General features: G+C 40.6%; 1 protein-coding gene and 1 long non-coding RNA gene across 2 annotated transcripts in view; both read left to right on the top strand.

The window, feature by feature from the left end:
* The window catches only part of PAH (phenylalanine hydroxylase), a 72653-nt gene that overhangs the window by 33627 nt on the left and 11620 nt on the right, over positions 1-27406 (top strand). Inside the window, exons 4-7 of the mRNA XM_047742432.1 lie at positions 984-1072; positions 16638-16705; positions 23720-23916; positions 26063-26198. Of these exons, the coding sequence (XP_047598388.1) occupies positions 984-1072; positions 16638-16705; positions 23720-23916; positions 26063-26198 (490 nt within the window). The remainder of the gene's footprint in view (positions 1-983; positions 1073-16637; positions 16706-23719; positions 23917-26062; positions 26199-27406) is intronic.
* LOC125107397 (uncharacterized) lies at positions 6596-7879 on the top strand. Its single transcript, XR_007129536.1, has 2 exons — positions 6596-6720; positions 6903-7879. It is a non-coding gene; the product is annotated as an uncharacterized LOC125107397 (long non-coding RNA).

The raw sequence follows: 27406 nt of genomic DNA, 5'->3' as shown, positions 1-27406 counted from the left end.
TCCTGCAGGTTCTTTAGGTGCTACAAGATACTGTCAAATCCTAAGCTGCCTGACTTCATTCTGTTTCATCCGTGACTTTCAAATTGGCTTGGGCATCAAAAGATTCTGCCAGGATGATGTCTGGGAATATTTGGGAGGGCGATATGTGATAGAAAGATAGGGTCTCATGGGTTCATCCTTGTTTAAAAGAGAACAGCTCTGGTTTTATCTGATGTATATTCTGGGATTACATGTATACTCTGCTACTAAAGAAAATCTTCAAAAACCACCCCACTATAGTACTAGGTAAATTTGGAGATAATTCAGAGAAAATCTTCAGGAAAGAGAATATGTCTTGGAATATATTTTAAAATTCTTTTCTGAGGTGCTAAGTGAAATAAACCAGACAGAGGAAGACAAATAATGCATGGTATCCCTTATATATGGAACCTAAAAAAAAAAAAAAAAAAAAAAAAGCACCAATCTTACAGAAACAAACAGTAGGTAAATGATTGCCAGGGGCCAGGGGCTGGCAAAAAGAGGGTGGCTAGTAAAAGGATATATTTTAGCTAAAAGGTGAGTAAGCTCTGAGGATCTAGTGTAAGACATGGTGACCTTAGGCGATAACACTATATTATATAATTGAAATTTGCTAACAGATTAGAACTTAAATGTTTTTATTAACTGCCAAAGGTAAATATGTGTGTGTTAATTAACTAGATGGGGAAATGCTTTCATACTGTATACCTGTATCAAATCACAATGATGTGCTCTTTAAATATCTTATCCATTTTATTTGTCAGGTATACCTCAACAAAACTGAAAATTTTTAAAAAATTAGTTTCCAATGAAAATTTGAATAAGTTGGGGATTATAGAGGACCCTATGTGCCCCCCCCCAATGGTTTGTCTAACTGGGGCTGATCCATGCTTCTGTCCTTGCTGAAACCTTTGGCCATGTCCTGCCGATCTTCCGCTCAGGATTTTGCCCTTTCTGTGTTTCAGTGCCCTGGTTCCCAAGAACCATCCAAGAGCTTGACAGATTTGCCAATCAGATTCTCAGCTATGGAGCAGAACTGGATGCAGACCATCCTGTGAGTCCCCCCCATCGGTGCCCCTTCCCACAAGACCCTTTCAGTCCTCCCCTCCCTGACCCTACTCCACTCCCTGATCCCCAGCAATGTGTCTTCATTTGTTTGCTTGTAGGACAGACATTTGTAGGCTGTCATCTTATACAGCATCACTGCCATAGTTATCATGGTTGTTATTATTATTGGTGCAAATATAGATTGGCCTCTGGAAACTATTGTTTATATGTATATATGTGTATGTATGTATGTATGTATGCACAACTAGACAAACACACTCATATAAGTAAATAGTCTTTCTTTCTGTTTTCATACAACTGTAGAGGTTTAAGTCAGGAGCTTGAGACACAGTAACCCACTAACAACTCTGCCAGGTACAGCAGGGCAGTGGTGACATTGGACTTGGATCCTAAAACCTGAGAAGAAGTTGAGGGAACAGTATTGTGCAAAGGTTCAGTGTCCTGAAAGTATCTGGAATATTTTGAAATGTAGAATATTTTGAAATGACTGGCTGCTGCATTAGGTGTGAGGGCCAGATTTTAAAAGGTCTCATGGGGGGGGTCCCTGGGTGGCGTGGTTGGTTAAATATCTAGTCTTGGTTTTGGCTCAGGTCAGGATCTCAGGGTCACGATCTCAGAGGCATGAGATCAAGCCCTGAGTCCAGCCCTGCACTGGGCTCCGATCTGAGCTCAGCAAGAAGTCTGCTCTCTGTCCCTCCCTGTGCTTGTTCTCTTTCTCTCAAATACATAGATAAATCTTTTAAAAAGTAATAAAAAAATTAAAGTTCTGATGTACCAGACAAAGTACTCAAACCATGTCTTGTGTCTGGTGGGCAGGGGAACAGGTCCCCCACTGGTTTCTGAAAAGACCAGGGTGGGGGAACTTAATCACTATTTTTTGTGGGGCGGAGGATTCCAGGGAGAAGCAGGACTCAGGCCAGGGCCAGGTCTGCCTTCCTCCTTAGGTGAAAAGGGCCACTATCACATGGCCCATCACTTACTTTTTGTCCAGGCAAATGGTTTCTTAATCTTTAAAGGACTTGGAAGCTGTTTTCATTTACAGTGGTTTAGGGTAACTCAGTGAGAGTGTCTACATTTCATCTGGAGTCTGTTTTCTTACAACTCTGTGGGTCTTTACAGTTGAGTAAGTTGTGAACTTGATCTTCACAAAGGTTCTTTGCAGTAAGCAAAGCAGATGTTCCCATTTTACAGATAGATTCACTGAGGCCCAGTGAGAGTACATGACTTTTCTAAAGTCCTGTGTTAATCTTTGGGCCTTAAGACTCTTAACCCAGTGCTCACAGAGCCAGAAGACAAAGGTCCAGCCAGTGGCAGAAATTCCAGAGCTTTCTCAGAGACAAAGAGAGAGTTATTTCTGGAGTAGGCTGGTTTTTAAAATATGAACACATGTTGCTTATTCTCATTCAAATAGTAAATCCCTTATAGTGGACTTAAAAATACAGAGAAACACGAGGAAGGAAATGAAGATCACCCATGATTCCAGTTATTTCCCTTTTCCTCTTGGTGGTATTCTGCATTTCTTTTTTTACAATGAGAAACTATTTTATTAACAGAAACAAAGTTAAATTCCCTCCTGACACCCAGATGTCAAAATAGGAAAAAAAAAAATCTGCTATTCTCACACTGTCCTGAAATAATAGGTGTTAATTTTGTTATGCTTCCTTCTTCCTCTCCCCATGTCTTTCCCCCTACCTCTCCTTCTATTATTTAGACACTAATATGAATGATTAAATTATGTATATCATAAAATTATTATATATAATTTTTTATGCATTGCCGTAGCTTCCTAAGCAGCCCCCAATGGCAAACATGTTTCTAGTCTCCCTATTACAGTAGTTATCTGGCCTGCGCATCTTGATAAGGATGTCCTATAGCGTCCTTGATTCTTACTTGTGAAACTACTTAGCTCAGGCTAGGAATCATATTTCAGTATCGTGTGTGTGTGTGTGTGTGTATGTATATACATAAATATATTTATCTATATACACTTAAGTACCTTTCCCCTGAAAAACTAAAGGTAAGATTGGAGGATTTTCATCCCCATTCAAGGCTGTATCACTCCTGGAGATGGTACAGCCTTCTACTGTGGGGCAGTAGACGTGCTCTGGGAGAGGCCCCAGATCCCCTTCCACAGGTCTTTGGCTGTGGGCCTTGGGAGCAAAGTGTCTGCGAAGAGATCATTCCTCTGGAAAAAATCATCTGGCCATGTTGACCCAGCCCATGGAGTTGGCCCATCAGAGTGTTTCTTCCTCGTACCAGTCTCTAGGCCTCCTGGCCTGACCCAAGACCCTTCCCATTGGCCACACTTGAAGCTCCCTTGGGGCAGAGAGGAAAGAGGGAAGAGGCCACAGAAGTGGACATTTCCCTCCTCTTATTCTTGTGTCCCCTCATGCAGATGAGCTGGTCTTCAGATTCCCTAGAATTCATTTCTTCTTGCAGACCTAGCCCACATTTTCGGTTCCCAGGCCTCTCGCTCTGATGAACTTTATCCTAAAAGAACAATTTTGTCAGGTACACGGCCTTCCCACAGAGGAGGCCAGGCTCTCTCTGTTCCTTCATTAGAGCCTGGGAACCCATGCGCCAAGGACAGAGTAAACCCTCCTGAGTGCTTCCCCACACTCCCTCAGGCCACACAAGCCTTGGCTGCCAGTGTGAGGAGTGGCGGGTGTTCATCCCCAAAGGACCCTCTGTTCCTCTCTGTCCCTGGCGCAGTCCACTCCCCTGCTCTTGGCAGTGTGCGCTGAAGTTTAACTCAATATCTCACTTCAGAGCCTCCAAAACAACCACTCGGAGAAATGCAGCCAAGGAAGGATTATTCCTGCAACAGAGGGTAAAGGGCATCTCCCTCCCAGCCTTCGCCAAGTGGGAGAATGAAATAGGATAACTGCATTCCACTTGGCCTTCTTTCTTTTGTTGCCAGTGTCTTGCCCTCCCTCCTTCCCTTCTGCCTTCCTCCCTTCCCCAAACACTTACTAAGCAAGTGATACCCACAACTCGCATTTCTTGAGCATAGACCATATGCCGGTCAGTGTGCTAAATGCCTTACCAGCATTTTTTTTTTTTTAAATTTTTAAATTTATTTTCAGCGTAACAGTATTCATTGTTTTTGCACCACACCCAGTGCTCCATGCAATCTGTGCCCTCTCCAATACCCACCACCTGGTTCCCCCAACCTCCCACCCCCCGAGTCTTCAAAACCCTCAGATTGTTTTTCAGAGTCCATAGTCTCTCATGGTTCGACTCCCTTTCCAATTTCCCCCAACTCCCTTCTCCTCTCTAACTCCCCTTGTTGTCCATGCTATTTGTTATGCTCCACAAATAAGTGAAACCATATGATAATTGACTCTCTCTGCTTGACATATTTCACTCAGCATAATCTCTTCCAGTCCCACCCATGTTGCTACAAAAGTTGGGTATTCATCCTTTCTGATGGAGGCATAATACTCCATAGTGTATATGGACCACAACTTCCTTATCCATTCGTCCGTTGAAGGGCATATTGATTCTTTCCACAGTTTGGTGACCGTGGCCATTGCTGCTATAAACTTGGGGTACAGATGGCCCTTCTTTTCACTACATCTGTATCTTTGGGGTAAATACCCAGTAGTGCAATTGCACTAGCATTTTAAAAATTTAAGTGTGATAGCCATCCTGGGAGGATTGTGTTTTCACATTCAGAGGAGAAATCTCAGACAGGAAGCCCTGTGAGCTGTGTCCCAGGCAAAGGAACAGGAGCTGAAATGATTCATAAGACATGACTCCTATCCTTCAGGGGCCTCCAGTTGTGGGAATACAGGGAGGAGTGGTATCTATTCTTTCCTGAGGGGAGTGCCAGAGGTGACTGGGTTATAACTTTGCAGCTCATAGGTTACAACTTTATAAAGTGGTAAACTGTACATTTGCTTGGCAGGCAGAATCCAAGTGGTCTGTTTGGTTTCCATTCTAAAACTGAATCTCTTTTCTCTGACCATTCCCCAGCCTCGGTGGGACTGTCTGTGTGGTCTCCTTCATGGGGATACTTTTCCTTATCCTCTCACCTGCTCTATCCCTGCCGCAAAACCTCTATTCACTTCCTAAGGCCCAACTCATATGTTGGCCTCCTTGAAACCTTCTACTTACCTCTTCCCCAGGCCAAGTTTTTAATGCTGATACTATAGAACTGTGTGTACTTTGAGCACAGAGCATCAGAGAAAATGAGCATCAGAGAGCATACTTTGAGCACAGAGCATCAAAGAAAAATGAAGTCACTTCCTTATGAACTGTAACCTCATAGAAGGCATAAGATATAGATACACACACACACACACACAAGTGAAAGGGTTATAGGCATGCTTCCCAAACTGTAATCTACAAAAAAAACCCCTCACTATCAAAGTGAGAAACACTATATTCTTGAACCCCATTTTAAGCATATGCAAGCCCCATTATCTCATTAGGGGCTTTGGCAAGTCCTGCGAACATGAGACTCATTCAACCTAATGTCCATCAAACTTTTTTCCTTATGGAACTCCCTTTTCATGGAATACCTAGTAACATTATCTTAAATGGTAGTGTTCCATGGAACTCAGTTTGGGTAATATTGAGTTTAAGTCATAACACACAAAAGTACATGATTAAACACCAGGTTTAATCATGGTTTAATGAATCAAAAGGCATGTGCTATCAGTTCTAAGGTCACTGTGGACTGGAATGGTTAGAGAGGACTTCTGGAAGAGGGAAATGTGAGTTGAGCCCTCTAACAACTAGGGTAGGCTAACTGCTTATCAAACAATCCCCAAAGCTCCATGGCTTAGCCTACTGGATGGTTATTTCTAGCATAGGTCAATAAGGAAATTGCTCCACACAGTCTTTCAGAGACTAAGTCCTTTCCACTTAAGATCAGCGCCTTCCTCCAAGTCCTCAAAGCCCTTTTCATTCTGCCAGCACATGGGAAAATGGAGTGAGAATCACTCCTGGTTCTTATGGGCCAGGTTTGTAGGGGACTCATATCTTTCCCTCAGATTTCATTGACTGCAGTCCAGTCACATGGCCACTATGAGCTTCAGAGAAGACTGAGAAAAGTGGTTGAGAAGTGTTCTCTGAAAGAAGGATGAGACACAGATCTTAGAGAGCCTCTGCCACACAGACTTTAACCCCAGAGTTCCCTATTCCAGATCCCCTTGTGCCTACACCAGTGTCTAAAGCTGAAGATCTGCACTGGGGGGCTTTCTGGGGAAGAAAATATTAGTTAACTCAACTGTCCTTTCTTCTACTATCTGAAGCTTTCCGACTGTTTTTCAGTCTTTCAGATATAGATATTGAGTTTCTCTTCTCTCCAGAAAGAGACTTGCCCTTCCCAAGAGCAGGGCTATATTTCTAGTGCTTCTCTTCTCTTCCTTTCTCCCATTCAAACTTCTCCAACCGTGGGCCCCATTAGAGTCTGTTCTAAGGATGTCAGTCGTCAAAGACTTGTTGCATTCCTCCTAAATTGCTCTGTCAAAGCATAATTTTCAAAAAGTTAAAAACAACTGTCATACAGGTATATAGTCAAGATTTGTCAAAAATCCATTAACTTGGTAGTGAGGAAACCAGCCAGATGACAACGTTGTTGTGAAGGAAGCTATAAAAGACCAAAGTGTGGATGGTCATTGAAAAGTTGAGTGCTGGGGTGCCTGGGTGGCTCAGTGGGTTAAGCCGCTGCCTTCGGCTCAGGTCATGATCTCAGGGTCCTGGGGTGGAGTCCCGCATCGGGCTCTCTGCTCAGCAGGGAGCCTGCTTCTCTCTCTCTCTCTCTGCAAAAGATTACTCTCAAAAAAAAAAAAAAGAAAGAAAGAAAGAAAAGTTGAGTGCTGGAACAAGACAATAGAGATTGCTATACAAGTGATTGATATTCTAGAAGGCAATAAAGCCATAACCACAAATTTTCCTTTTTTCTACTGGATAGAAATCACTTGCAACTTGGTCATAAAATAAGTATTTTGCTACTTGTCCATCTTCTATAAATCAGCATCTTACCTTAAGAGTTTGGGCCTTACTAAGTAGTAAATCGCACACCAAACAAATACACAGACCCCTTGAGTGTACAGTGAGCTTGTTAGGCAGTGATCTAATTTTTTGGCATAACTTTTAACAGCTTCTACTCAGAAGTATGCTGATTATACCATGCACTGAAAATCCAATGATAAGTGAAACAAACAGAGTCCTGAGTTTAATGATAGTAACAAGCATAATGATTATCTGGAAAGAGAAACACTCAGGTTATTGAGAAATTGTATTATAGAGGAAAACCAATAAATTTTGGAAAAAGCAAAGAAGGTCTCTAAAAATTCAGTTTAACCAGGATGGAAAGGCGAAGTCATAGCTTATTGGTTTGGAAGAGTGGTTAAGAGTATTCCAGTAAGAGGGAACAGCATGTGTGAAGGCCTTAATTTGGGGAAAACATAATGTGTTTAAAGAATTAAAATAAGACCAATTTGGATGAATTGGAATGTAGTATGCAGAACTACAATTGTAGTTCTACACAGAGTTGGAAGCATAGGCAGAGCCAAGTCACACAAAGCCCTGTGGACTGTGTTAAAATTTTTGGACCTTATCCTAAAACTGATGAGAGGCCTTTGAATGCTTTTAAGGATGGGAGCAATCTCACCAGATCTGTGCTTTATAAATCTACTTGGGCTGTGTGAGGGGGGACACAGGGAGAGAACCCAAGAAGGGCCACTTGGGAAGCAGTTATGGTAGTCCAGGCAAGAAGTGATAGGGACCTAAAGTAAGGGATAGCAGTGAGAATAAAGTAAAAAAAAAAAAAAAAAAAAAAGATAGACTTAAGATATTTGGGAGGAAGAATGGACAAAAGTTGATTATCAGATATGAAGGAAGATTGAAAGAAAACAATGACTCCCAGCTTATAGGCTTGGACAACCAGGTATCTGAATAATCCTTCCCAAAACAGACATCTTGGCCTTATTAGTGGTGGCCAAGACCAGCAACAGAGAGTGGGCAAGGGGTGGGGCTGTTGTCAGTGCAGCCCTGGTCTATTGATTTGCAAATCTCTGGCCAGTGTCTTCATGGTGGTATTGGTAGATAACTGTACCACTTTGAACCTCTTGTCTCCCGTGTACCATGCATGGTTCCTTTAGCTGGTGTGGGACCAATGGAATGCAAACAGCCTCTCATTATTGGCATATATGAAATGGAAATTGTAAGGTAAGAATTCTACAGATGTTGTTTAGAAGGCCCAAGGTTGGTGACAGGGCTCAGTGACCCATTACAGAATTTATCCTTTTTGTGTTCTGAGCCAGATTTCTCAGCTTTTGGATTTCCCACCATTTTGTACAAATACATCATTTTTTGATTCAGAATATTATTTGGTGCCCTGACTACTTATCTGACCTAACCCACCCAACACTGTGAGGTAGCTGACAGTCTCATCTTACTGACGAAGAAACCTAGGTTCTGAGAGTTGAACTAACTAACCGTAAGTCAAGTTCATAGTGACTGGGGTTAGTAAGCCACCCAACCTGTCTGACTTGAAATCCCCTGTTCTCCTTACTAGTCTAAAGATGGCATTTCTGAGGTTTAACCTCAGCCATGAAATAAAAATGATAAAATAAAGATCTCAGTCTAGAATACCCAGAAGACTTTACCATATCCAGTCCCCCAAATCCCCACAAAAATAAAGCCACACACTTCTACAGCCAAGTTGCAACAATTCTGAGATTAAAGAAAGTGATTGCATGCAGACAGCAGGTGATGTTATAACTTTGCATCCTATAAAATTCTCTCCATTTTGTCCCTTCCACTCCTCCCCTCTTCTCCCTCCTCCCCTCTCCTCCTTCACCAACAATATATTTTCCTGTCAAAACATACTTGGTTACATGCAGTGCAACCAAAATTGCTGCTATTAGCTTAATTGAGACAGGGTGATTATAAATAAATTACATGCAGTGCTACTGAAATTGCTGCTATTAGTCTAAATTGAGACAGGATGATTAGTCATCATCAAGGGAAGCTTAATTCAGAGTGTACTTAATTCAGAGTGTATTCTGCATGGCTGCAGAGGCCCTGTGGTCATCTGGAAGCCCAACCGATACAAGGCCAAACCACCAAGAGAAGGACTTCGAGGCCACGGTTTTCTTTAACTGGTAACTGAGGGACAGAAGCCCTTGCAGCCTGGCCAGTCAGGGCTTCTTGAAGACCGATAATGAACTTCTTAGGTACTTTGAGCTGGAAAGGACTGTCATCAGAAACTTTCCCTATGGAAGATCCATGCGGTATAATATGTGTGTGTGTGTGTGTGTGTGTGTGTGTGTGTGAGTGTGCGTGTGCGTGTGTGTGTGTTGATATAACTCAGTGTGTGAATCTTCTGTTACTTCATAATGGTTTGACTTGGATTTGTAATACTCTTACTTTTTCACAAATTACAAAAGAAATCTACACTTACATTACAAAACTTCAAAACATAAATAGTATAGAAAAATAACGCACTTACTGTTTCTCATTTTCATAACATTTGTTAGACTCTGGTATACTTTTTCCATTATTTCATTTGTATATTCCCTTTGACAGAGTTGATACCTACTGGATATGCAGTAAGTTTTTTTTTTCCCCTAATGGAAATATCTTTGAACTACCTAGACAAAGTGCATTGACTGATGAATTGTTGAACTCTGCATCTGAAACTAACAATATACTGTATATTGACTAATTGATTTTAAATTTTAAAAAAATGGAATGGGAGAAAATCCTGCAAACCATACATCTAATAAGGGGTTAATACATGAAATATATAAGTAATTCATACAAACTCAACCAAAAAATTCCAATAAGAAAATGAGCAGTGGAACTGAATAGATATTTTCCAAAAAAGAAATTCACATAGCTGGTGCTCGACACTAATCATCAGGGAAATGCAAATCAAAACCACAATGAGATATCACCTCATACCTGTCAGAATGGCTATCATCAAAAAGGCAGGAGATAACAAGTTTTGGCAAGGATATGGAAGAAAGCTAACCCTCATGTACTGTTGATGGGTATGTAAATTGGTGTATACACTTAGGGGCTGGAGAGAGCCATTTATTAATGACTATTAAATAAGACTGGTAGGTGAGGAGAACTGTGATGATCAAACCTTAATGACAGGAAAGCATTAAGTTTATATTTTGAGTCTTAAGTATGAAGATGTGTCCTTCATTTAGTCTGGTAGGAAGGTTCCTAAAGGGGTGTGTTTAGTGGTTCTTGGAAATCAAATCACGGTGCCCAGTTTCCTGACTGTACCATCCCAAGGCAACTTACCTTCATCCAGCAGAAGTGCACCAAGGGTAGTTTTAAGTTTTTAGATTCCTAAGCCTCCCTACCTGTAATGAATGATTCAAAACCATTTAGTATTCTGAGGAAAAGTGAAGAGCTGTGCTTTATAGTTATTGTATCATAGAATCTTGAGATATAGGTTTGGAATAAAAATTTATGGTGATTTTGATTTTCCAACATGAAACACTTAAATTTCTCTCTTTCTCAAAATGTATCTTAATAAACAAAGAGATTCTTTCTTCCTTCCCTCTGCTCATCCCTCTCTCCCTCCCTCCTCATTCCTTCTTTCTGTCTTTCAACAACTGTTTGTAGTTCTTTCTATATGGCAGACTCCGTGCTACAGATTCTCAGATTATATATATATGTGTGTGTGTGTGTGTGTGTGTATATGTGTGTGTGTGTGTGTATACACACACACACACACACATATATACACACATGAACCCACACATATACACTTCACATACACACACACGCACACACATGCACACACACACCACACACACCCGTGGTTCTTTGGAAATGCTGGCAGGCCCTGATTGATTTTTTTTTTTTTGGATGTGATTTTTTTTTATCTTTTTAAATTAACATATAATGTATTGTTTGCCGCAGGGGTACAGATCTGTGAATCATCAGGCATACACATTTCACAGCACTCACCATAGCACATACTCTCCCTAATGTCTGTAGCCCAGCCAAGCTATCCCTACACCCTCACCCCCCAGCGGTCCTGAGTTCGAGCCCCACGTCGGGCTTTCTGCTCGGCGGGGAGCCTGCTTCCTCCTCTCTCTCTGCCTGCCTCTCTGCTTACTTGTGATTTCTCTCTGTCAAATAAATAAATAAAATCTTAAAAAAAAAAAAGAGTCTCTTGTGGTTTGTCTCCCTCCCTGATCCCAACTTGTTTCATTTTTTTCCCTCCCTACCCCCCCAACCCCCTACCCTGCCTCTCAAACTCCTCATATGATAATTGTCTTTCTCTGATTGACTTATTTCTCTTAGCATAATATCTTCTAATTCCAGCCACATCGTTGCAAATGGCCAGATTTCAGTTTTTGGATGGCTGCATAGTATTCCATTGTGTGTGTGTGTGTGTGTGTGTGTGTGTGTGTGTGTGTGTGTATCACATCTTCTTTATCCATTCATCTGTTGATGAACATCTAGGTTCTTTCATAGTTTGGCTATTGTGGGAATTGCTGCTATAAACATGCCTCTTCCGATCTCTTTTATTTATTTGTCAGAGAAAGAGCTCAAGCAAGACGATGAGCAGAGGGAGAAGCAGGCTCCTCTCTGAGCCAGCTAAAGGGGAAGATGTTATTGTTTATGGGAAAATGCTTGGAAGGAACAAAGCAAATCCAATAGTGATGATGCTAGTCTCTTGTCTTTGTAAAATTCAGATTACAGTCATTTTCTTTTTGTAGAATAAATACTTCACTTTCCAAATTTATTAAGATATAATTATCATATCACATTGTGTAAGTTTAAAGTTATAACATGATGATTTGATACACATATATATTGCAAAATGTTTATAACAGTAGGGTTAGTTAATGCCTTTGATTACTTCACATGTTTAATATTTGTGTATACGTGTGTGTGCAAGAGATGAGAATACTTAAAATCTACTCTCTTAGTAAATTTCAAGTGTATTATACAGTATTATTAATTATAGTAACTGTGCATACATTAGATTCCCAGAAGTTATTCATCTTGTAGCTGGAAGTCTGTGCCCTTTGATCAACATCTGCCTTGGCTTGTGAGAAATGCTGTAGTGAAAGTGAGAGAGAAAATGTCTCTTCAATATCTGTTTTTAATTTCCTTTAGATACATACAGAAGTGAGATGGCTGACTCATATTGGTAGTTTTGTTTTTAATTTTTTAAGGAACCTCCATACTGTTTTCCATAGTGGCTACAATTTACATTCCCATCAACAGTACATGAGGGTTAGCTTTCTTCCATGTCCTTGCCAAAACTTGTTATCTCCTGCCTTTTTGATGATAGTCATTCTGACAGGTGTGAGGTGATATCTCACGGTGGTTTTGATTTGCATTTCCCTGATGATTAGTGTTGAGCACCAGCTATGAGTATTTCATTTTTGGAAAATATCTATTCAGTTCCACTGAGTTTTTTTATTTTTGGAAATTTTAATTTTGGAAGTTTTTGGTTGAGTTGTATGAATTACTTATATATTTCAGGTATTAACCCCTTAATAGATGTATGGTTTGCAGAATTTTTACCCATTCCATTCGTTGCCTGTTGATTTTGTTGGTTGTTTCTTTTGCTGTGCTTAAGAATTTAGTTTAATATAGTCCTGTTTGTTTACTTTTTTTTGTTGTTGCTTGTGCTTTTGGTATCATGTCCAGAAAAATCTTTGCTAAAACCAACATGAAGGAGCAATCCTGAAAAAGAAGAACAAAGAGGGAGGTATCACACTTCCTGAGTTCAAATTATATTACAAAACCATAGAAATCAAAACAGTGTGGTATTGGCATAAAAACATACAGGCTAATCAATAGAACAGAATGGAGAGCCCAGAAATAAACCCATGCATAGGGAGTCAACTAATATTTGACAAGGGAGCCAAGAATACTTGATGGGGGAAAGGATGATGGTCTCTTCAGTAATTGGATTTGGGAAAACTGGATGGTCACATGCAAAAAGGACGAAGTTAAATACCTATCTTCTTTTTTTTTTATGTCAAACAACCCTTTATTTTATTTCTCTAGTACATTAATTCAAAAAAGGAGGGGCTTGCCCAGTATAAATAAGCATTTTAGTCTTAACAATAGGCACATTTTCTATTAGATTTCTTTTTTTTTTATTTCTTTTCAGCATAACAGAATTCATTGTTTATGCACCACACCCAATGCTCCATGCAATACGTGCCCTCTCTAATACCCACCACCTGGATCCCCCAACCTCCCAACCCCGCCCCTTCAAAACCCTCAGAGTGTTTTTCAGAGTCCATAGTCTCTCATGGTTCATCTTCCCTTCCAATTTCCCTCAACTCCCTTCTCCTCTCCACCTCCCCTTGTCCTCCATGCTATTTGTTATGCTCCACAAATAAGTGAAACCATATGATAATTGACTCTCTCTGCTTGACTTATTTCATTCAGCATAATCTCTTCCAGTCCTGTCCATGTTGCTACAAAAGTTGGGTATTCATCCTTTCTGATGGAGGCATAATACTCCATAGTGTATATGGACCACATCTTCCTTATCCATTCGTCCATTGAAGGGCATCTTGGTTCTTTCCACAGTTTGGTGACCGTGGCCATTGCTGCTATAAACATTGGGGTACAGATGGCCCTTCTTTTCACTACATCTGTATCTTTGGGGTAAATACCCAGTAGTGCAATTGCAGGGTCATAGGGAAGCTCTATTTTTAATTTCTTAAGGAATCTCCACACTGTTCTCCAAAGCGGCTGCACCGATTTACATTCCCACCAACAGTGTAAGAGGGTTCCCCTTTCTCCACATCCTCTCCAACACGTTAAATACCTATCTTATACCACTCACAAAAATTAACTTGAACTGGATTAAAGACTTAAATGCAAGACATTAAACCATAGAAATCCTAGGAGAAAGTGCAGGGAAAAGGCTCTTTCAATCAATTGGGCTTACCTCTGACTAAAGGATACGTTGTACTAACCCTGAAAGGCACTCTTGGATACTTTTTACTGTTTAGAAATATGCTGCTTATGAATTGTTGGGGGAAAGGCTGCCTGCAGGTGTGTCTCAGAGGAGAAATGATTATCTTCATTTTTACATATTGGATTGGTTTCTCATTTGAGCCCTTGCCCTAATACAAAGGTTGACAATTACTGAAGTGTAGTGAAAAGAACATGAAACTGGGTGATTCAAACCCTGGCCTCATCTTTGCTTGACTCCTTTTCCCCTGAGCCACTGTTTGTTTTAGAAGGATGGGGATAATTATACTGATCTACCTTACGAGATTTTGTAAGACATAGATAAATGAGTCCCTAGCTCACATAGATAGGCACATAGTAAGCACTAATGAATAGCATTTTTATAAAAATTGCAACATCACCAAGTATGTGCCTGTTTGTTTATTAAGAAGTCAGGAAGGGCTCCTGGGTGGCTCAGGTGGTTAAGCATCTGCCTTCAGCTCAGGTCATAGTCTCCAGGTCCTGGGATGGATCCCTGAGTTGGACTCCCAGCTTTTCCCTCTCCCTCTGCCTTTCTCCCTGCTTGTGCTATCTCTGTATCTCTCTCTTTCTCAAATAAATAAATAGCTCTTAAAAAAAAAAAAAGAACTGAGGAAGCAGTTCTAGACACATACCATTGGCTAGGAATTTAGTGGATGTTGTATATTTCTATCATGGACATCTATCCTGCTAACTGCATAATTAGTCAAGTTTGCAAATTAGAAATGCTGTAGATGAGATTTTTTAAAAACTTGTACACCTGGATATCAACCTTTTGTCTGTACTGTGATTTGCAAATATCTTCTCCCATTCCGTGGGTTGCCTCTTTATCTTCCTGTTTCCTTTGCTGTGCAGAAGCTTTTGATCTTAATGAAGTCCCAAAAGTTCATCTTCGCTTTTGTTTCCTTTGCCTTTGGAGACAAATCTGGAAAGAAGTTGCTGTGGCTGATATCGAAGAGGTGACTGCCTATGTTCTCCTTTAGGATTCTGATGGATTCCTGTCTCACGTTGAGGTCTTTTATCCATTTTGACTTTGTGTACGGTGTAAGAGAATGGTCGAGTTTCATTCTTCTACATATAGCTGTCCAGTTTTCCCAGCACCATTTATTGAAGAGACTGTCTTTTTTCCACTGTATATTTTTTCCTGTTATGTTGAAGATTATTTGACCATAGAGTTGAGGGTCCATATCTGGGCTCTCTACTCGTTCCACTGGTCTATGTGTCTGTTTTTATGCCAGTACCATGCTGTCTTGGTGATCACAGCTTTGTAGTAAAGCTTGAAATCAGGTAACGTGATGCCCCCAGTTTTATTTTTGTTTTTCAAAATTTCCTTAACGATTTGGGGTCTCTTCTGATTCCATACAAGTTTTAGGATTATTTGCTCCAGCTCTTTGAAAAATACCGGTTGAATTTTGAACAGAATGGCATTAAAAGTATAGATTGCTCAAACTCAACACACACAAAACAGATAATCATATCAAAAAATGGGCAGAAGATATGAACAGACACTTCTCCAATGAAGACATGCAAATGGCTATCAGACACGTGAAAAAATGTTCATCATCACTAGCCATCAGGGAGATTCAAATTAAAACCACATTGAGATATCACCTTATACCAGTTAGAATGGCCAAAATTAGCAAGACAGGAAACAACATGTGTTGGAGGGGATGTGGAGAAAGGGGAACCCTCTTACACTGTTGGTGGGAATGCAAGTTGGTGCAGCCACTTTGGAAAACAATGTGGAGATTCCTCAAGAAATTAAAAATAGAGCTTCCCTATGACCCTGCAATTGCACTACTGGGTATTTACCCCAAAGATACAGATGTAGTGAAAAGAAGGGCCATCTGTACCCCAATGTTTATAGCAGCAATGGCCACGGTCGCCAAACTGTGGAAAGAACCAAGATGCCCTTCAACGGACAAATGGATAAGGAAGATGTGGTCCATATACACTATGGAGTATTATGCCTCCATCAGAAAGGATGAATACCCAACTTTTGTAGCAACATGGACAGGACTGGAAGAGATTATGCTGAATGAAATAAGTCAAGCAGAGAGAGTCAATTATCATATGGTTTCACTTATTTGTGGAGCATAACAAATAGCATGGAGGACAAGGGGAGATAGAGAGGAGAAGGGAGTTGGGGGAAATTGGAAGGTGAGGTGAACCATGAGAGACTATGGACTCTGAAAAACAATCTGAGGGTTTTGAAGGGGCGGGGTTGGGAGGTTGGGGGATCCAGGTGGTGGGTATTAGAGAGGGCATGGATTGCATGGAGCACTGGGTGTGGTGCAAAAACAATGAATACTGTTACACTGAAAAGAAAAAAAAAAAAACTTGTACACCATTAGCACTTTGGAATTCCATAGCAGAGAGGCCCACACTGATTTGAAGGAGTTGCTAATAATATGTCATTCATACCTGGTGGGAGAGCTTGCCTAATGTAGTTTCACTGAAAACTTATTTTCCAGGCATAATTTGAGGAAGGAGACCTGGACTGTTAGAGTTCATGAGCCCCCCCATTTGAATCATGTATAAATATGCCAGACCTCTCTGCTCAAGCCTTGAGAATTCATGTGTCTCCTTTCTCCTAGGGTTTTAAAGATCCTGTGTATCGAGCAAGACGGAAACAGTTTGCTGACATTGCCTACAACTACAGACAGTAAGTCTGCTTTGCTTGTCTGGGGGAAGAGAGAGGTACACACTCCTAGCTTACTTTTTCCTTGCCCAAGTTTGGAAAATACTAGCATAGAGAGTCCTGTCTTTCGTGTGTGTGTATGTGTGTGTGTGTGTCTGTATTTAAACCCTCCCTTTAATAACACATGTTTTTAAAAAAAAATGCTGCTAGACAAAACAAAATTATCCACTGAGTAGGGGCGCAGCTCTCTCTCAGCTTTGTTGCGTCCTTATGCACTAATGTCTGAAGTAATTATAAAAGGCTTCAGCCCTGAATAAAACAGCCTCTGGTATTCTCCACATTAAATGGGGAAGAAGGAAAAAGAGAATCATTTACATTCAAGGAGGAGTTGGCTGCTTTACTGAAATAATGAATCATTTGAGGTTTCAGATGAGCTCTGCCTCAGTGTTCTACTTTTATCTGATCTGACCCAGCTGCAAAGGGCAATTTTTGGATGAGTTTATTTTTTTCTGTCTGGGATTCTACCCTATTTTAGCCAAAGGAAAGTGCAAATATCAAAGATGTCATTTGGGAAGAGAACTGTTCTTGCTATTTTGAGTCCTGAGGAACTATAGAAATGTTACCATGAGGAACTTAGTGACTAAGCCCTGAGCTCCATTCCTGAGTTAAGGATATGAGAAACGACAGGTTCAAGAAGAGACTTAAAAGTTGACCAGAGCGCTAACGGAATGGTACTTGAACAGCTTTGATGAAATATGAGGGAGATAAAGAAGAAGATAGGGCTGTGTTTACTGAAGACAAAGTGACCTTCCAGATGGAAAGACCTCCAGAGAAGATAAGACAATTTCCTTCTCTGGATGATTCCCGGCAGTGTAAAGATCCAGAATTTTGCTGACTTCTGGGCCTTGGCTTGTGACAAGCAAGAATCACAGAACATGGCCAGCCCCTGTCCCTATCTTTGCTTTAGCATTGACAGGTGAACACCATCAATCAGGGGCAGACACGAGCCCTTTTTCAGGTAATCAACAAAAATACATTATATTTATGATTTCCTTGCTATGTTTGGGGTTTTGCTACATGCTTTGCCTCCATGATTTCATGATTTCATCTAGACTTAATAATAACTCCCTATTTTTCACATTGGAGTGCTCCATGCAGTTAAGTATCTTGCCAAGATCATTTAACTTATAGGTGGCATCATCCAGTTTTGAATTTGGGTTTCTTTAACTCCAGAGCATTCTCACCCTCTTCCCTGAGTGCTAGGATTCTCAGATCCAGGAGATCACAACTTGCCATATAATCCAGGAGCTCCTTAGGAAGTATATTCAGTTACTACTTGGCTGTTGGGACTTGAAGGAAGAAACTGATCCCCTAACCTCCTTTACATAAAAATGTTTAAACCTAATGAAGAAGCATGGAATTGATTGAATGCTTCACCATCCCGAATGTTTATCAAGTAAGTAAAATGGATTGCTGAAAACCGTCCATGGATGGCTGGCTTTCTTAGGAAAGTTAGAGATCTTCTAGTCAGTTTCTCAATTTTTACAGATGAATCTCAGATGGTTAAGTGATGTGGCCAAGGTCATGTGGCTAGTAGGGTTGAATATGTTCTCAAATTTAAAGCCTATTTCAAAATGCATTTTACTTTTTTAAACTTTTTTAAACTTTTGATGCTGTTTATCATTTCTTTCTTCTTTGAGATTGCCTCTTAGCTCAGTATTTGGCACAGTGGCTTCTCATTATTCAAAGATTACTTGCTTACATTTATTTGAGCAAATATCAATATTTGTGGCACTTCTGTGATCATTCCCAGACATGAACAGAATGGGGAAAAATTTGTGTTGCCTTGTTACACAAGTTTCCAGGTTGAACAAGGTGACACCACCTTCTTATTCCAGCTCTTGTACTGTAAACAACCATTGTTTTTGTGATCTATGTAGATTAGATCCACATTTGCCAAATTTTTATATTTTTCATTTGCAATTTTGCTGCTTAAAATGCCCCTCCCCCCAGGATGGAGGTGAAGTACTTTGTGTGGTTCCTAAGTGCAAGAAGGCTGAGATGTGCCTTGTAGAAAATACATGTTAGGTAAGCCTCTTTCAGGCAATGTTGATGACTCAGCCATATGTATTAAATAAGATTTCTTTATATAAAAGTTCACACAAATTAAGATTTGACTAAAATGTGACCAGAAGCTAATGGGACTCTAGTCATGGTTTCCTTTTGGATTAGTGGTCCAATGTTCAGAGTTCATGATGACTGTACGTAGCATAACTACCATATATAATGAGAGTCAAATGTATCAAATGTATTCTACTCTTTACTGGTTTCCCTCCTGACTTTTTGAGGCTCCTACTCAGTTCTCCATGGCCTGATCATCCCACTCCAGAAGTTGCAATGTCTCTCAGGACTCAACTTTGGCCCTCTTCCTTGGTGTCTGCCACCCTCTATGCCAATAGCCCCTACATTAAGATTTCTGGCACTTTCCCAATCATTATTCCACAAAGGGAATAAAGCATAGACTCATGCATCACTAGTCATAGAATCATAGGATATTGATCAGGTGATAAAATATGTCTACTAAGTTCCAGAGCCTACCCAAGAGCAAGATCAACAGAGTCCATGTCCTCTGGGGGACCACTGGGGACGACAACGACAATAGTAGCAATAAATGTGATAGTTTTGACCAAAGTCAAAACTCAGGTGTCATGAGGCCATATCATTAGAAGTTTAAATGTAGACTGAGTGAACTGATCTGTCAGATGTAAAGTTTAGGCTGAGAATTAAAGATTGAGTTAGAATTTACGCCAAAGAGAAAGGGGGGGTTACAGTTGTGTTTGGGGACACCAAATGATTTGTCTTTTAATAATTCCATGAGTGGGAGGAAGGACCTGGAGTAAAATAAGACACCAAGGAGAGGGAAGGCTATGCCAGGTCCTAGAGTATCTTGAATGCCATATTTGGTTGGCAGAATAATTCAGAAACAATGTCTTCTACTTTTTTTTTTTGAAGAAGGATTCAAATTGGCTTAACTATAAATATCCTTTTTGTTTCAAAACAAATTGACACTCTTCCTAAAAATATCTTAGTTTATTTTACTTAATGAGATCATGATTTGGTAAAAATAATCGACAATTTCTTCAAAGACCAAGGACCTTATAGAACCTCAGGTCTCTTAATGGAAACAGAAGATGGAATAAAATGTGTTGTGTTTAATTCCCAAGCGGACCATGGAAGTTAGTGTATATGTGTGTGTGAGAGACAGAAAAAAAGTTCTGAAATATTTACTATATCCAGGTAACACTTCAGATATGATCTACTTGATTACCATTACAACATTATAAGATAGATTTGATTTTCTCTTACTGAATGTATATATGGCCCAGAAAGTAGCAATAACTTGCTCAGAGTCCCACACACTTCCTTCCTTCTCTCTGACTGGAGTCCTTTACTTTGGCCTTAGTCTCTGGCATTGGTCTCATATCTCTTGGAGGTGAGCCCAGTGCCACCAGGCTGAAACTCCAACTCAATCATAGGTTCTAGCTCTTTTCAACAAAAGTTCACACAGGTTTTCTCACTGAGTCTCACTGGCTCTGATTAGGACATGGGCCCACCTCTCAGCCAGTCTCTAGGACCAGGGAAATGAGACAGTCTAATTAGCCAGACCTGGTCACATGCCCAGGTGGCAGTGGTAGAGTTTCTTCCCACCTGAATCTCAGACTGGGAGGGGAGGAGTGTGCTTTACTGAAAGAATGGGGAAGGGATATTGAACCTCTAGATCAGCAAATACCAGCCAGGGAGACATCTTAATACTCAGGATGTTGTTATCTCTTAAAGGTTTGTTACAAATATCTTCTCCCATTCTGTGGGTTGCCTCTTTGTTTTCTTGACTGTTTCCTTTGCTGTGCAGAAGCTTTTGATCTTGATGAAGTCCCAAAAGGTCATCTTCGCTTTTGTTTCCTTTGCCTTTGGAGACAAATCTGGAAAGAAGTTGCTGTGGCTGATAACGAAGAGGTGACTGCCTATGTTCTCCTTTAGGATTCTGATGGATTCCTGTCTCACGTTGAGGTCTTTTATCCATTTTGAGTTTATCTTTGTGTACAGTGTAAGAGAATGGTCGAGTTTCATTCTTCTACATATAGCTGTCCAGTTTTCCCAGCACCATTTATTGAAGAGACTGCCTTTTTTCCACTGTATATTTTTTCCTGTTATGTCGAAGATTATTTGACCATAGAGTTGAGGGTCCATATCTGGGCTCTCTACTCTGTTCCACTGGTCTATGTGTCTGTTTTTATGCCAGTACCATGCTGTCTTGGTGATCACAGCTTTGTAGTAAAGCTTGAAATCAGGTAACGTGATGCCCCCAGTTTTTATTTTTGTTTTTCAACATTTCCTTAGCGATTTGGGGTCTCTTCTGATTCCATACAAGTTTTAGGATTATTTGCTCCAACTCTTTGAAAAATACCGGTTGAATTTTGATCAGAATGGCATTAAAAGTATAGATTGCTCTAGGTAGTATAGACATTTCAACAATGTTTATTCTTCTAATCCAAGAGCATGGAAGAGGCAACCCACGGAATGGGAGAAGATATTTGCAAATGACAGTACAGACAAAAGGTTGATATCCAGGATCTATAAAGAACTCCTCAAACTCAACACACACAAAACAGACAATCATATCAAAAAATGGGCAGAATATATGAACAGACACTTCTCCAATGAAGACATACAAATGGCTATCAGACACGTGAAAAAATGTTCATCATCACTAGCCATCAGGGAGATTCAAATTAAAACCACATCGATATATCACCTTACACCAGTTAGAATGGCCAAAATTAGCAAGACAGGAAACAACATGTGTTGGAGGGGATGTGGAGAAAGGGGAACCCTCTTATACTGTTGGTGGGAATGCAAGTTGGTGCAGCCACTTTGGAGAACAGTGTGGAGATTCCTCAAGAAATTAAAAATAGAGCTTCTCTATGACCCTGCAATTGCACTACTGGGTATTTACCCCAAAGATACAGATGTAGTGAAAAGAGGGGCCATCTGTACCCCAATGTTTATAGCAGCAATGGCCACGGTCGCCAAACTGTGGAAAGAACCAAGATGCCCTTCAACGGACGAATGGATAAGGAAGATGTGGTCCATATACACTATGGAGTATTATGCCTCCATCAGAAAGGATGAATACCCAACTTTTGTAGCAACATGGACAGGACTGGAAGAGATTATGCTGAATGAAATAAGTCAAGCAGAGAGAGTTAATTATCATATGGTTTCACTTATTTGTGGAGCATAACAAATAGCATGGAGGACAAGGGGAGCTAGGAGAGGGGAGTTGGGGGAAATTGGAAGGGGAGGTGAACCATGAGAGACTATAGGCTCTGAAAAACAATCTGAGGGTTTGAAGGGGCGGAGGGTGGGAGGTTGGGGGAACTAGGTGGTGAGTATTAGAAAGGGCACGGATTGCATGGAGCACTGGGTGTGGTGCAAAAACAATGAATACTGTTATGCTGAAAATAAATTTAAAAAAATTTGTTACAAAATAGTAAATAGCTTTCTTTTCAAATAAGAATCAGTTATAATGATAATCATCCATTATCCAGTGGTATTATTGGTCAGCACCATTATTAGGTACTTTATATACAGTATTTCACTTAATTTTCTTTTATACCCTCCAAATATTTACTTATTATTCACCCATATAATAGTTGCACAGACTAGGCTTAGAGAGCTTTATTAAATTTCCAGAGGCTATCCAGTTAGGAACTGGCAGAGCCAAGTAATGGATCTATCTCTGTCCATGATCAGAGCCTGCTTTTTCCTTCCATTAACTTGTGGCCCAGAATAATGGTGCATCCTCAGGCAGGAGCTTACCTGATGTTCTATTCACAATCCCTAGTGGTCATTATAGAGTCTTCTGAAGTTGTCCTATTTCCAATTCTTCACGAAAACTCTATCGTTTTTCCCTAATCTCTGCCCACCTTTCTGGGGAACATACAGTGTCTTTGCTTTAATGAGTTTGGATGAGCTACAACTTTGAAAGGGCAGGAGAAACCTACTTTGGAGCCTGAAGATGATTCATAATTCCAAAGTAAATAGTGCTGCCTTGTCCCCAGACACTGTGTACCCTGTTAGGAAACAGGCCTGTGGTGCAAAGAACAATCACTGGTTTTTAAGGTCAGGCTTTGTTTTTTCATTTGTTTTTACTGTTAAGAACACAGCTCATTCTTAGAGAATTTTCAAAAAGATCATTTGAACTAATGACTCTCAAACTATACTATATCCCCTGGGAGCTTATTGGAATAGATGCCTTGGCTTTCCCTCCCCAAAAGATTCAGGATCTATGGGGCAGGGTCCAACACATGTACTTTAACCAGCTCCCTATAGTTCTGTTGTGTCATAGTGGAAATGCTGCATAAGTGGATCTTATACCTAGCCTGCATTTAAATACCTTTATAGTTTCCTAAGGTCAGAAATATCAAATCCAGCAAGTGCATGCCCACAAAAAAGGGTCTCAAACTCATGGTCCACAAATTAGATCTACTTTATCCCACAGATATAATTATGTTAGTTGACACAGTACAAAACATGATATTATTTTATTTGTACTTGGATGCCTTTTTTAGAAAGAGGATGCCTTCTTCAGTTGTCTTGGCTCTCACCCCCTTATTGTCCATACTTGCTACTTTACCCATTTATGTTACCTGCTGGGTCCCTGCAGTTAAGTGAATTTCCACCCTGGGTAAATAATTGGAGAGATAGGGGAGCAGAAAGGCCAAGTGATTTCCAAAGTGAGAACAAAGTTTGGTGTGCAGGTGAGCTGAGAGCTTGTATCATTGCTTAACCAAACTGCATAAATGTTTCCTATATCATGAAATAGAGCTTTCCTCTTTCAAATAACTTATGAAATCCCCTGTAGTCTGGGTGGCTGCAGCTCACAGACTCTGTATCTGTCTCTCTCTGCTAATGCTCCTTCTTCCTCTTCTTTACATTTGCTCTGCTGGAGACAAATATTTCATGCCTGTATTCTAGTGGTCAGCCCATCCCTCAAGTGCAATACACGGAAGAAGAAAAGAAAACATGGGGGACGGTATTCAGGACCCTGAAGTCCTTGTATAAAACCCATGCTTGCTATGAGCACAATCACATCTTCCCACTTCTGGAAAAGTACTGTGGCTTCCGTGAAGATAACATTCCACAGCTGGAAGAGGTTTCTCAATTTCTTCAGAGTAAGTCCACTTTAGGGACAAAAGGGGAGGAGGGGGAGGGAAGGGATTGGGAAGAAAGTAAATCGAGGCCAGTGTGAGTGTGTTTGTGGTAATGCATGCAGGTTAATTCTTGGAGAAACATTTTTCTGCTGTGTTCTGCCTCACCGCTAGCTTCTACGTTCGTCCACTCTCATCCAAGACAAGGCATCATGTGTGGGTTTTGCCATATCCATGTCTCTGAAAAGCACTTTTTCCCATACTCAGAGCCCCAGGTGCCCAGACAGGGCTCTCCTTGTAGTTCCTGCTGTGTTATGAGATCTGCAATGTGCATTTGTGTAAGAAATGTGCTCTTTGTGGCAATGCCAAGAGCCCTTAACTCTAAGTCTGTGCATCCAACTGGTATGGATCTTGCTTTGACCCTCTCTATTTGGGGTAACCTGCCTCAGTTTAGTCATCTGTCAAATGGAGACTGTCTCTTAGGGAAGTTATGGGAATGAAATAAGACATTGCAAGTGAAAACATCCAGCATGGTGCTACTATATACAATAAGTGCTCAGTGAATTTGGGCTGAACTGGAATCTGAGTAACTCTGTGGGGAAATACATTATTGGGATGACTAGTTGCTGCACACCATTTCCAAGTGAGGTAAGTATATTCTTTTCTGCCAGGAGGCATTAATTCAGCAAAACTGAAATAAGACTATCAGCTAATGCACATTGGACATCTAGTATGTGTCAGGTAGAACTAAAGAAAGTAGGAAGACAGACCACAGCTTTACAGAAATGAAGAAACTTCTATGCCTCTGAGCTATGTGGAGATGGTATGGTTGACTCTGGGGTAAGGAGCAGAGGAAATTATGTGGCAGGGAGAAAAGTGGCAGCTGGGATAGATTGGGGATGGGCTGGATGACATTTCAGGTCCCTTCTATTTGGACAGTCTCTACCTATCAGATAAAGAGGGGAATGAGAGGCCAAGCAGAGTCAGTTTTAGCCTGAAGGTCCAGGGAACATGGCACAGGGGCAAGGAGGTCTTAAAGACATTCTCTGGCCAATTATCCATGTTTCCATGGCCAATAGTGAGATAATAAAATAGTAATAATAGCAGCTGGGGAGTTATAGAGAAATAACTAAGGAATAGACTTTGAAGCCAGACTGACTGTAGCTGTGACCTTGGACAAAATCTTTAACTCTTTGTTCTCAACTTTCCCATCTGTAAAGCGGAAATGATATGAACATCTACCTCATAGGGTTATTAGGAGAACTAGTTAGTATTTATAAAGTGTCTAGAACATATGGTGTCTGACATATGGTGGGCAGTATATAGTGTTAGCTACCATCATCATCATCATCATCATCACCATTATCACTGTGATTATTATTCTCCTTCCAAGTTTGAAACAAACTGAGAGCCAGATATAGGAATCAGAGAGAGGATCAAAATATCAACTTTATTACTGATAAAACTACTTAGAGAATGTGGTATGGATGTACAAACAAAATGGATTTTCTAGTATTTCACCTCTGAATTATGTAACCTTTTCAGAATATACACTGGTGAAGTGTATATTCTATTGCATGACCCAGAGCAGACCAGAATGTGCTCCTCTGTGGGCAGACAGTTATGAGAGAAAAGACCAAAGGGGTCAAATGGAGAATATCCATTTTCTCTTCCCAACTGCTCCAATCAGAGAAGTCCTTGCTCTTTCTGGGGTGTAGTGTGTGAAGGACAGTAGAGAAGCTAGATGTGTTCCTTTCATACTCTTTCCTTCTGGAAGTAGAATGAAAATTCCCTCCCTAGTCTAGGGACATGAGAAATAAGGAATAAATGCTTCATCCTAATAAACTATAATGAAAGGTAAATTTTTTAAATGCTCCAGTGTGCTAGGCTCTGTGATAAGTACATTATATTTATTAGTTTATTTGATTCTTGGAATAACCCTAGGAAGTATCTATCCACATTTTGCAGAGGAGGAAATGAGGCTCAGAGAAATGAAGTTACTTGACCCAAATTGCCCAACTATATAGGTGCAGAGATGTGAACCCAAGTCTACTTGACATCAATATCCCTGCTGCTAGACAGTTGGGAGTATTGCTTTCCTACCTAAAGGTCTTCAGGTGCCTCTGGCTCTGCCATGATAGGCTTTGAGTTTTCTTTCTCTGCTTTGCAGGTTGCACTGGATTCCGCCTCCGACCTGTGGCTGGCCTGCTTTCCTCCCGGGATTTCTTGGGTGGCCTGGCCTTCCGAGTCTTCCACTGCACTCAGTACATCAGACATGGGTCCAAACCCATGTATACACCTGAACCGTGAGTGTTCTGCTCCTGCTGCTAGTATCCAACCACAGTGAGTGCCATTTCTCACTGCTCCAGGATGAGGTTTGGGTTCATCAAGGGCTGATCCACAGATCATTTTCTGGATGGTTTGATGTTAGCACAAAGAGAGAGATCATCTCTCTTGGGTATTTTCTCTGTCCAATAGACCATACTGATTGGAGATTTGGGCATCTTGTGAACCACACATTCAGATCTCCCTGGGTCATGGGAATAAGAAGTCACAGTCAAGCTCCAAAGGGATTTTAAGAGTCAAAACTATGATGTCCCCAATGAGAACAGGAACAAGTGGTGGCCAAAGTATCTCAAAACTTCCAGAAGATACATCTAGATGATTCTAATATTTTTATGTCTAGATGTGTCTTGTCTAAAGGTAGAGAATGGCTGGCTACCATGTCCCTTATGTTGGCATTTAGCCATCTTCTTAATCAAATAGAACTTACTCAATTTATACAAAAAGTTAGCAGCCTGTCCACAAAGTTTATAACTACAAATCAGAAAAGACCTATTCCTCATGAACCTGACACATAATGTATTAAATAAATGTAAATTTTCTTCTCTGAATGACTGTTGCCCCCCCCCTTTAAAATAAGAAAACAAGGGGCACCTGGGTGGCTCAGTCGTTAAGCGTCTGCCTTCGGCTCAGGTCATGATCCCGGGGTTCTGGGATCGAGCCCTGCATCGGGCTCCCGGCTTGGTGGGAGGCCTGCTTCTCCCTCTCTCACTCCCCCTGCTTGTGTTCCCTCTCTCGTTGTGTCTCTCTGTCAAATAAATAAATATTAAAAAAAAAATAAGAAAACAATAGCACTATTTTTAATTTAATTTTTGTTTCTTATGGGGAATAACTGAGCACATTTCATCTGCTCAAGATGCCCAGGATGTCAATACCAAGATGAAGACTTGGGATAGGAAGTGCTCATGACCCACAACATGCTCAGGTGTATAGGAGAAAGTCCAAAGGAATATTGGCTCTTTTGTTCTGCTTCTGTACTGAGTGTACACCTAAGACCCTCTGGCTGTTGTTCTCTGACTTGCCCCCTACTTTTCTTTCCTTCCTCCTTTTCTTTTATACCTTGCCTCATCTGTTCCCAAGCTTTACATACCACTTATTGTTGGGAATGAGGTCTTAAATTGTAATGGCTCACTTCCTTTCTACTTGTCCACTTCTCATGTAGAAAAACTGA

The sequence above is a fragment of the Lutra lutra genome, chromosome 8, assembly GCF_902655055.1.
Source record: "Lutra lutra chromosome 8, mLutLut1.2, whole genome shotgun sequence".
Classification (NCBI taxonomy): Eukaryota; Metazoa; Chordata; class Mammalia; order Carnivora; family Mustelidae; genus Lutra; species Lutra lutra.
This window is presented reverse-complemented; position numbering and strand designations above follow the sequence as displayed.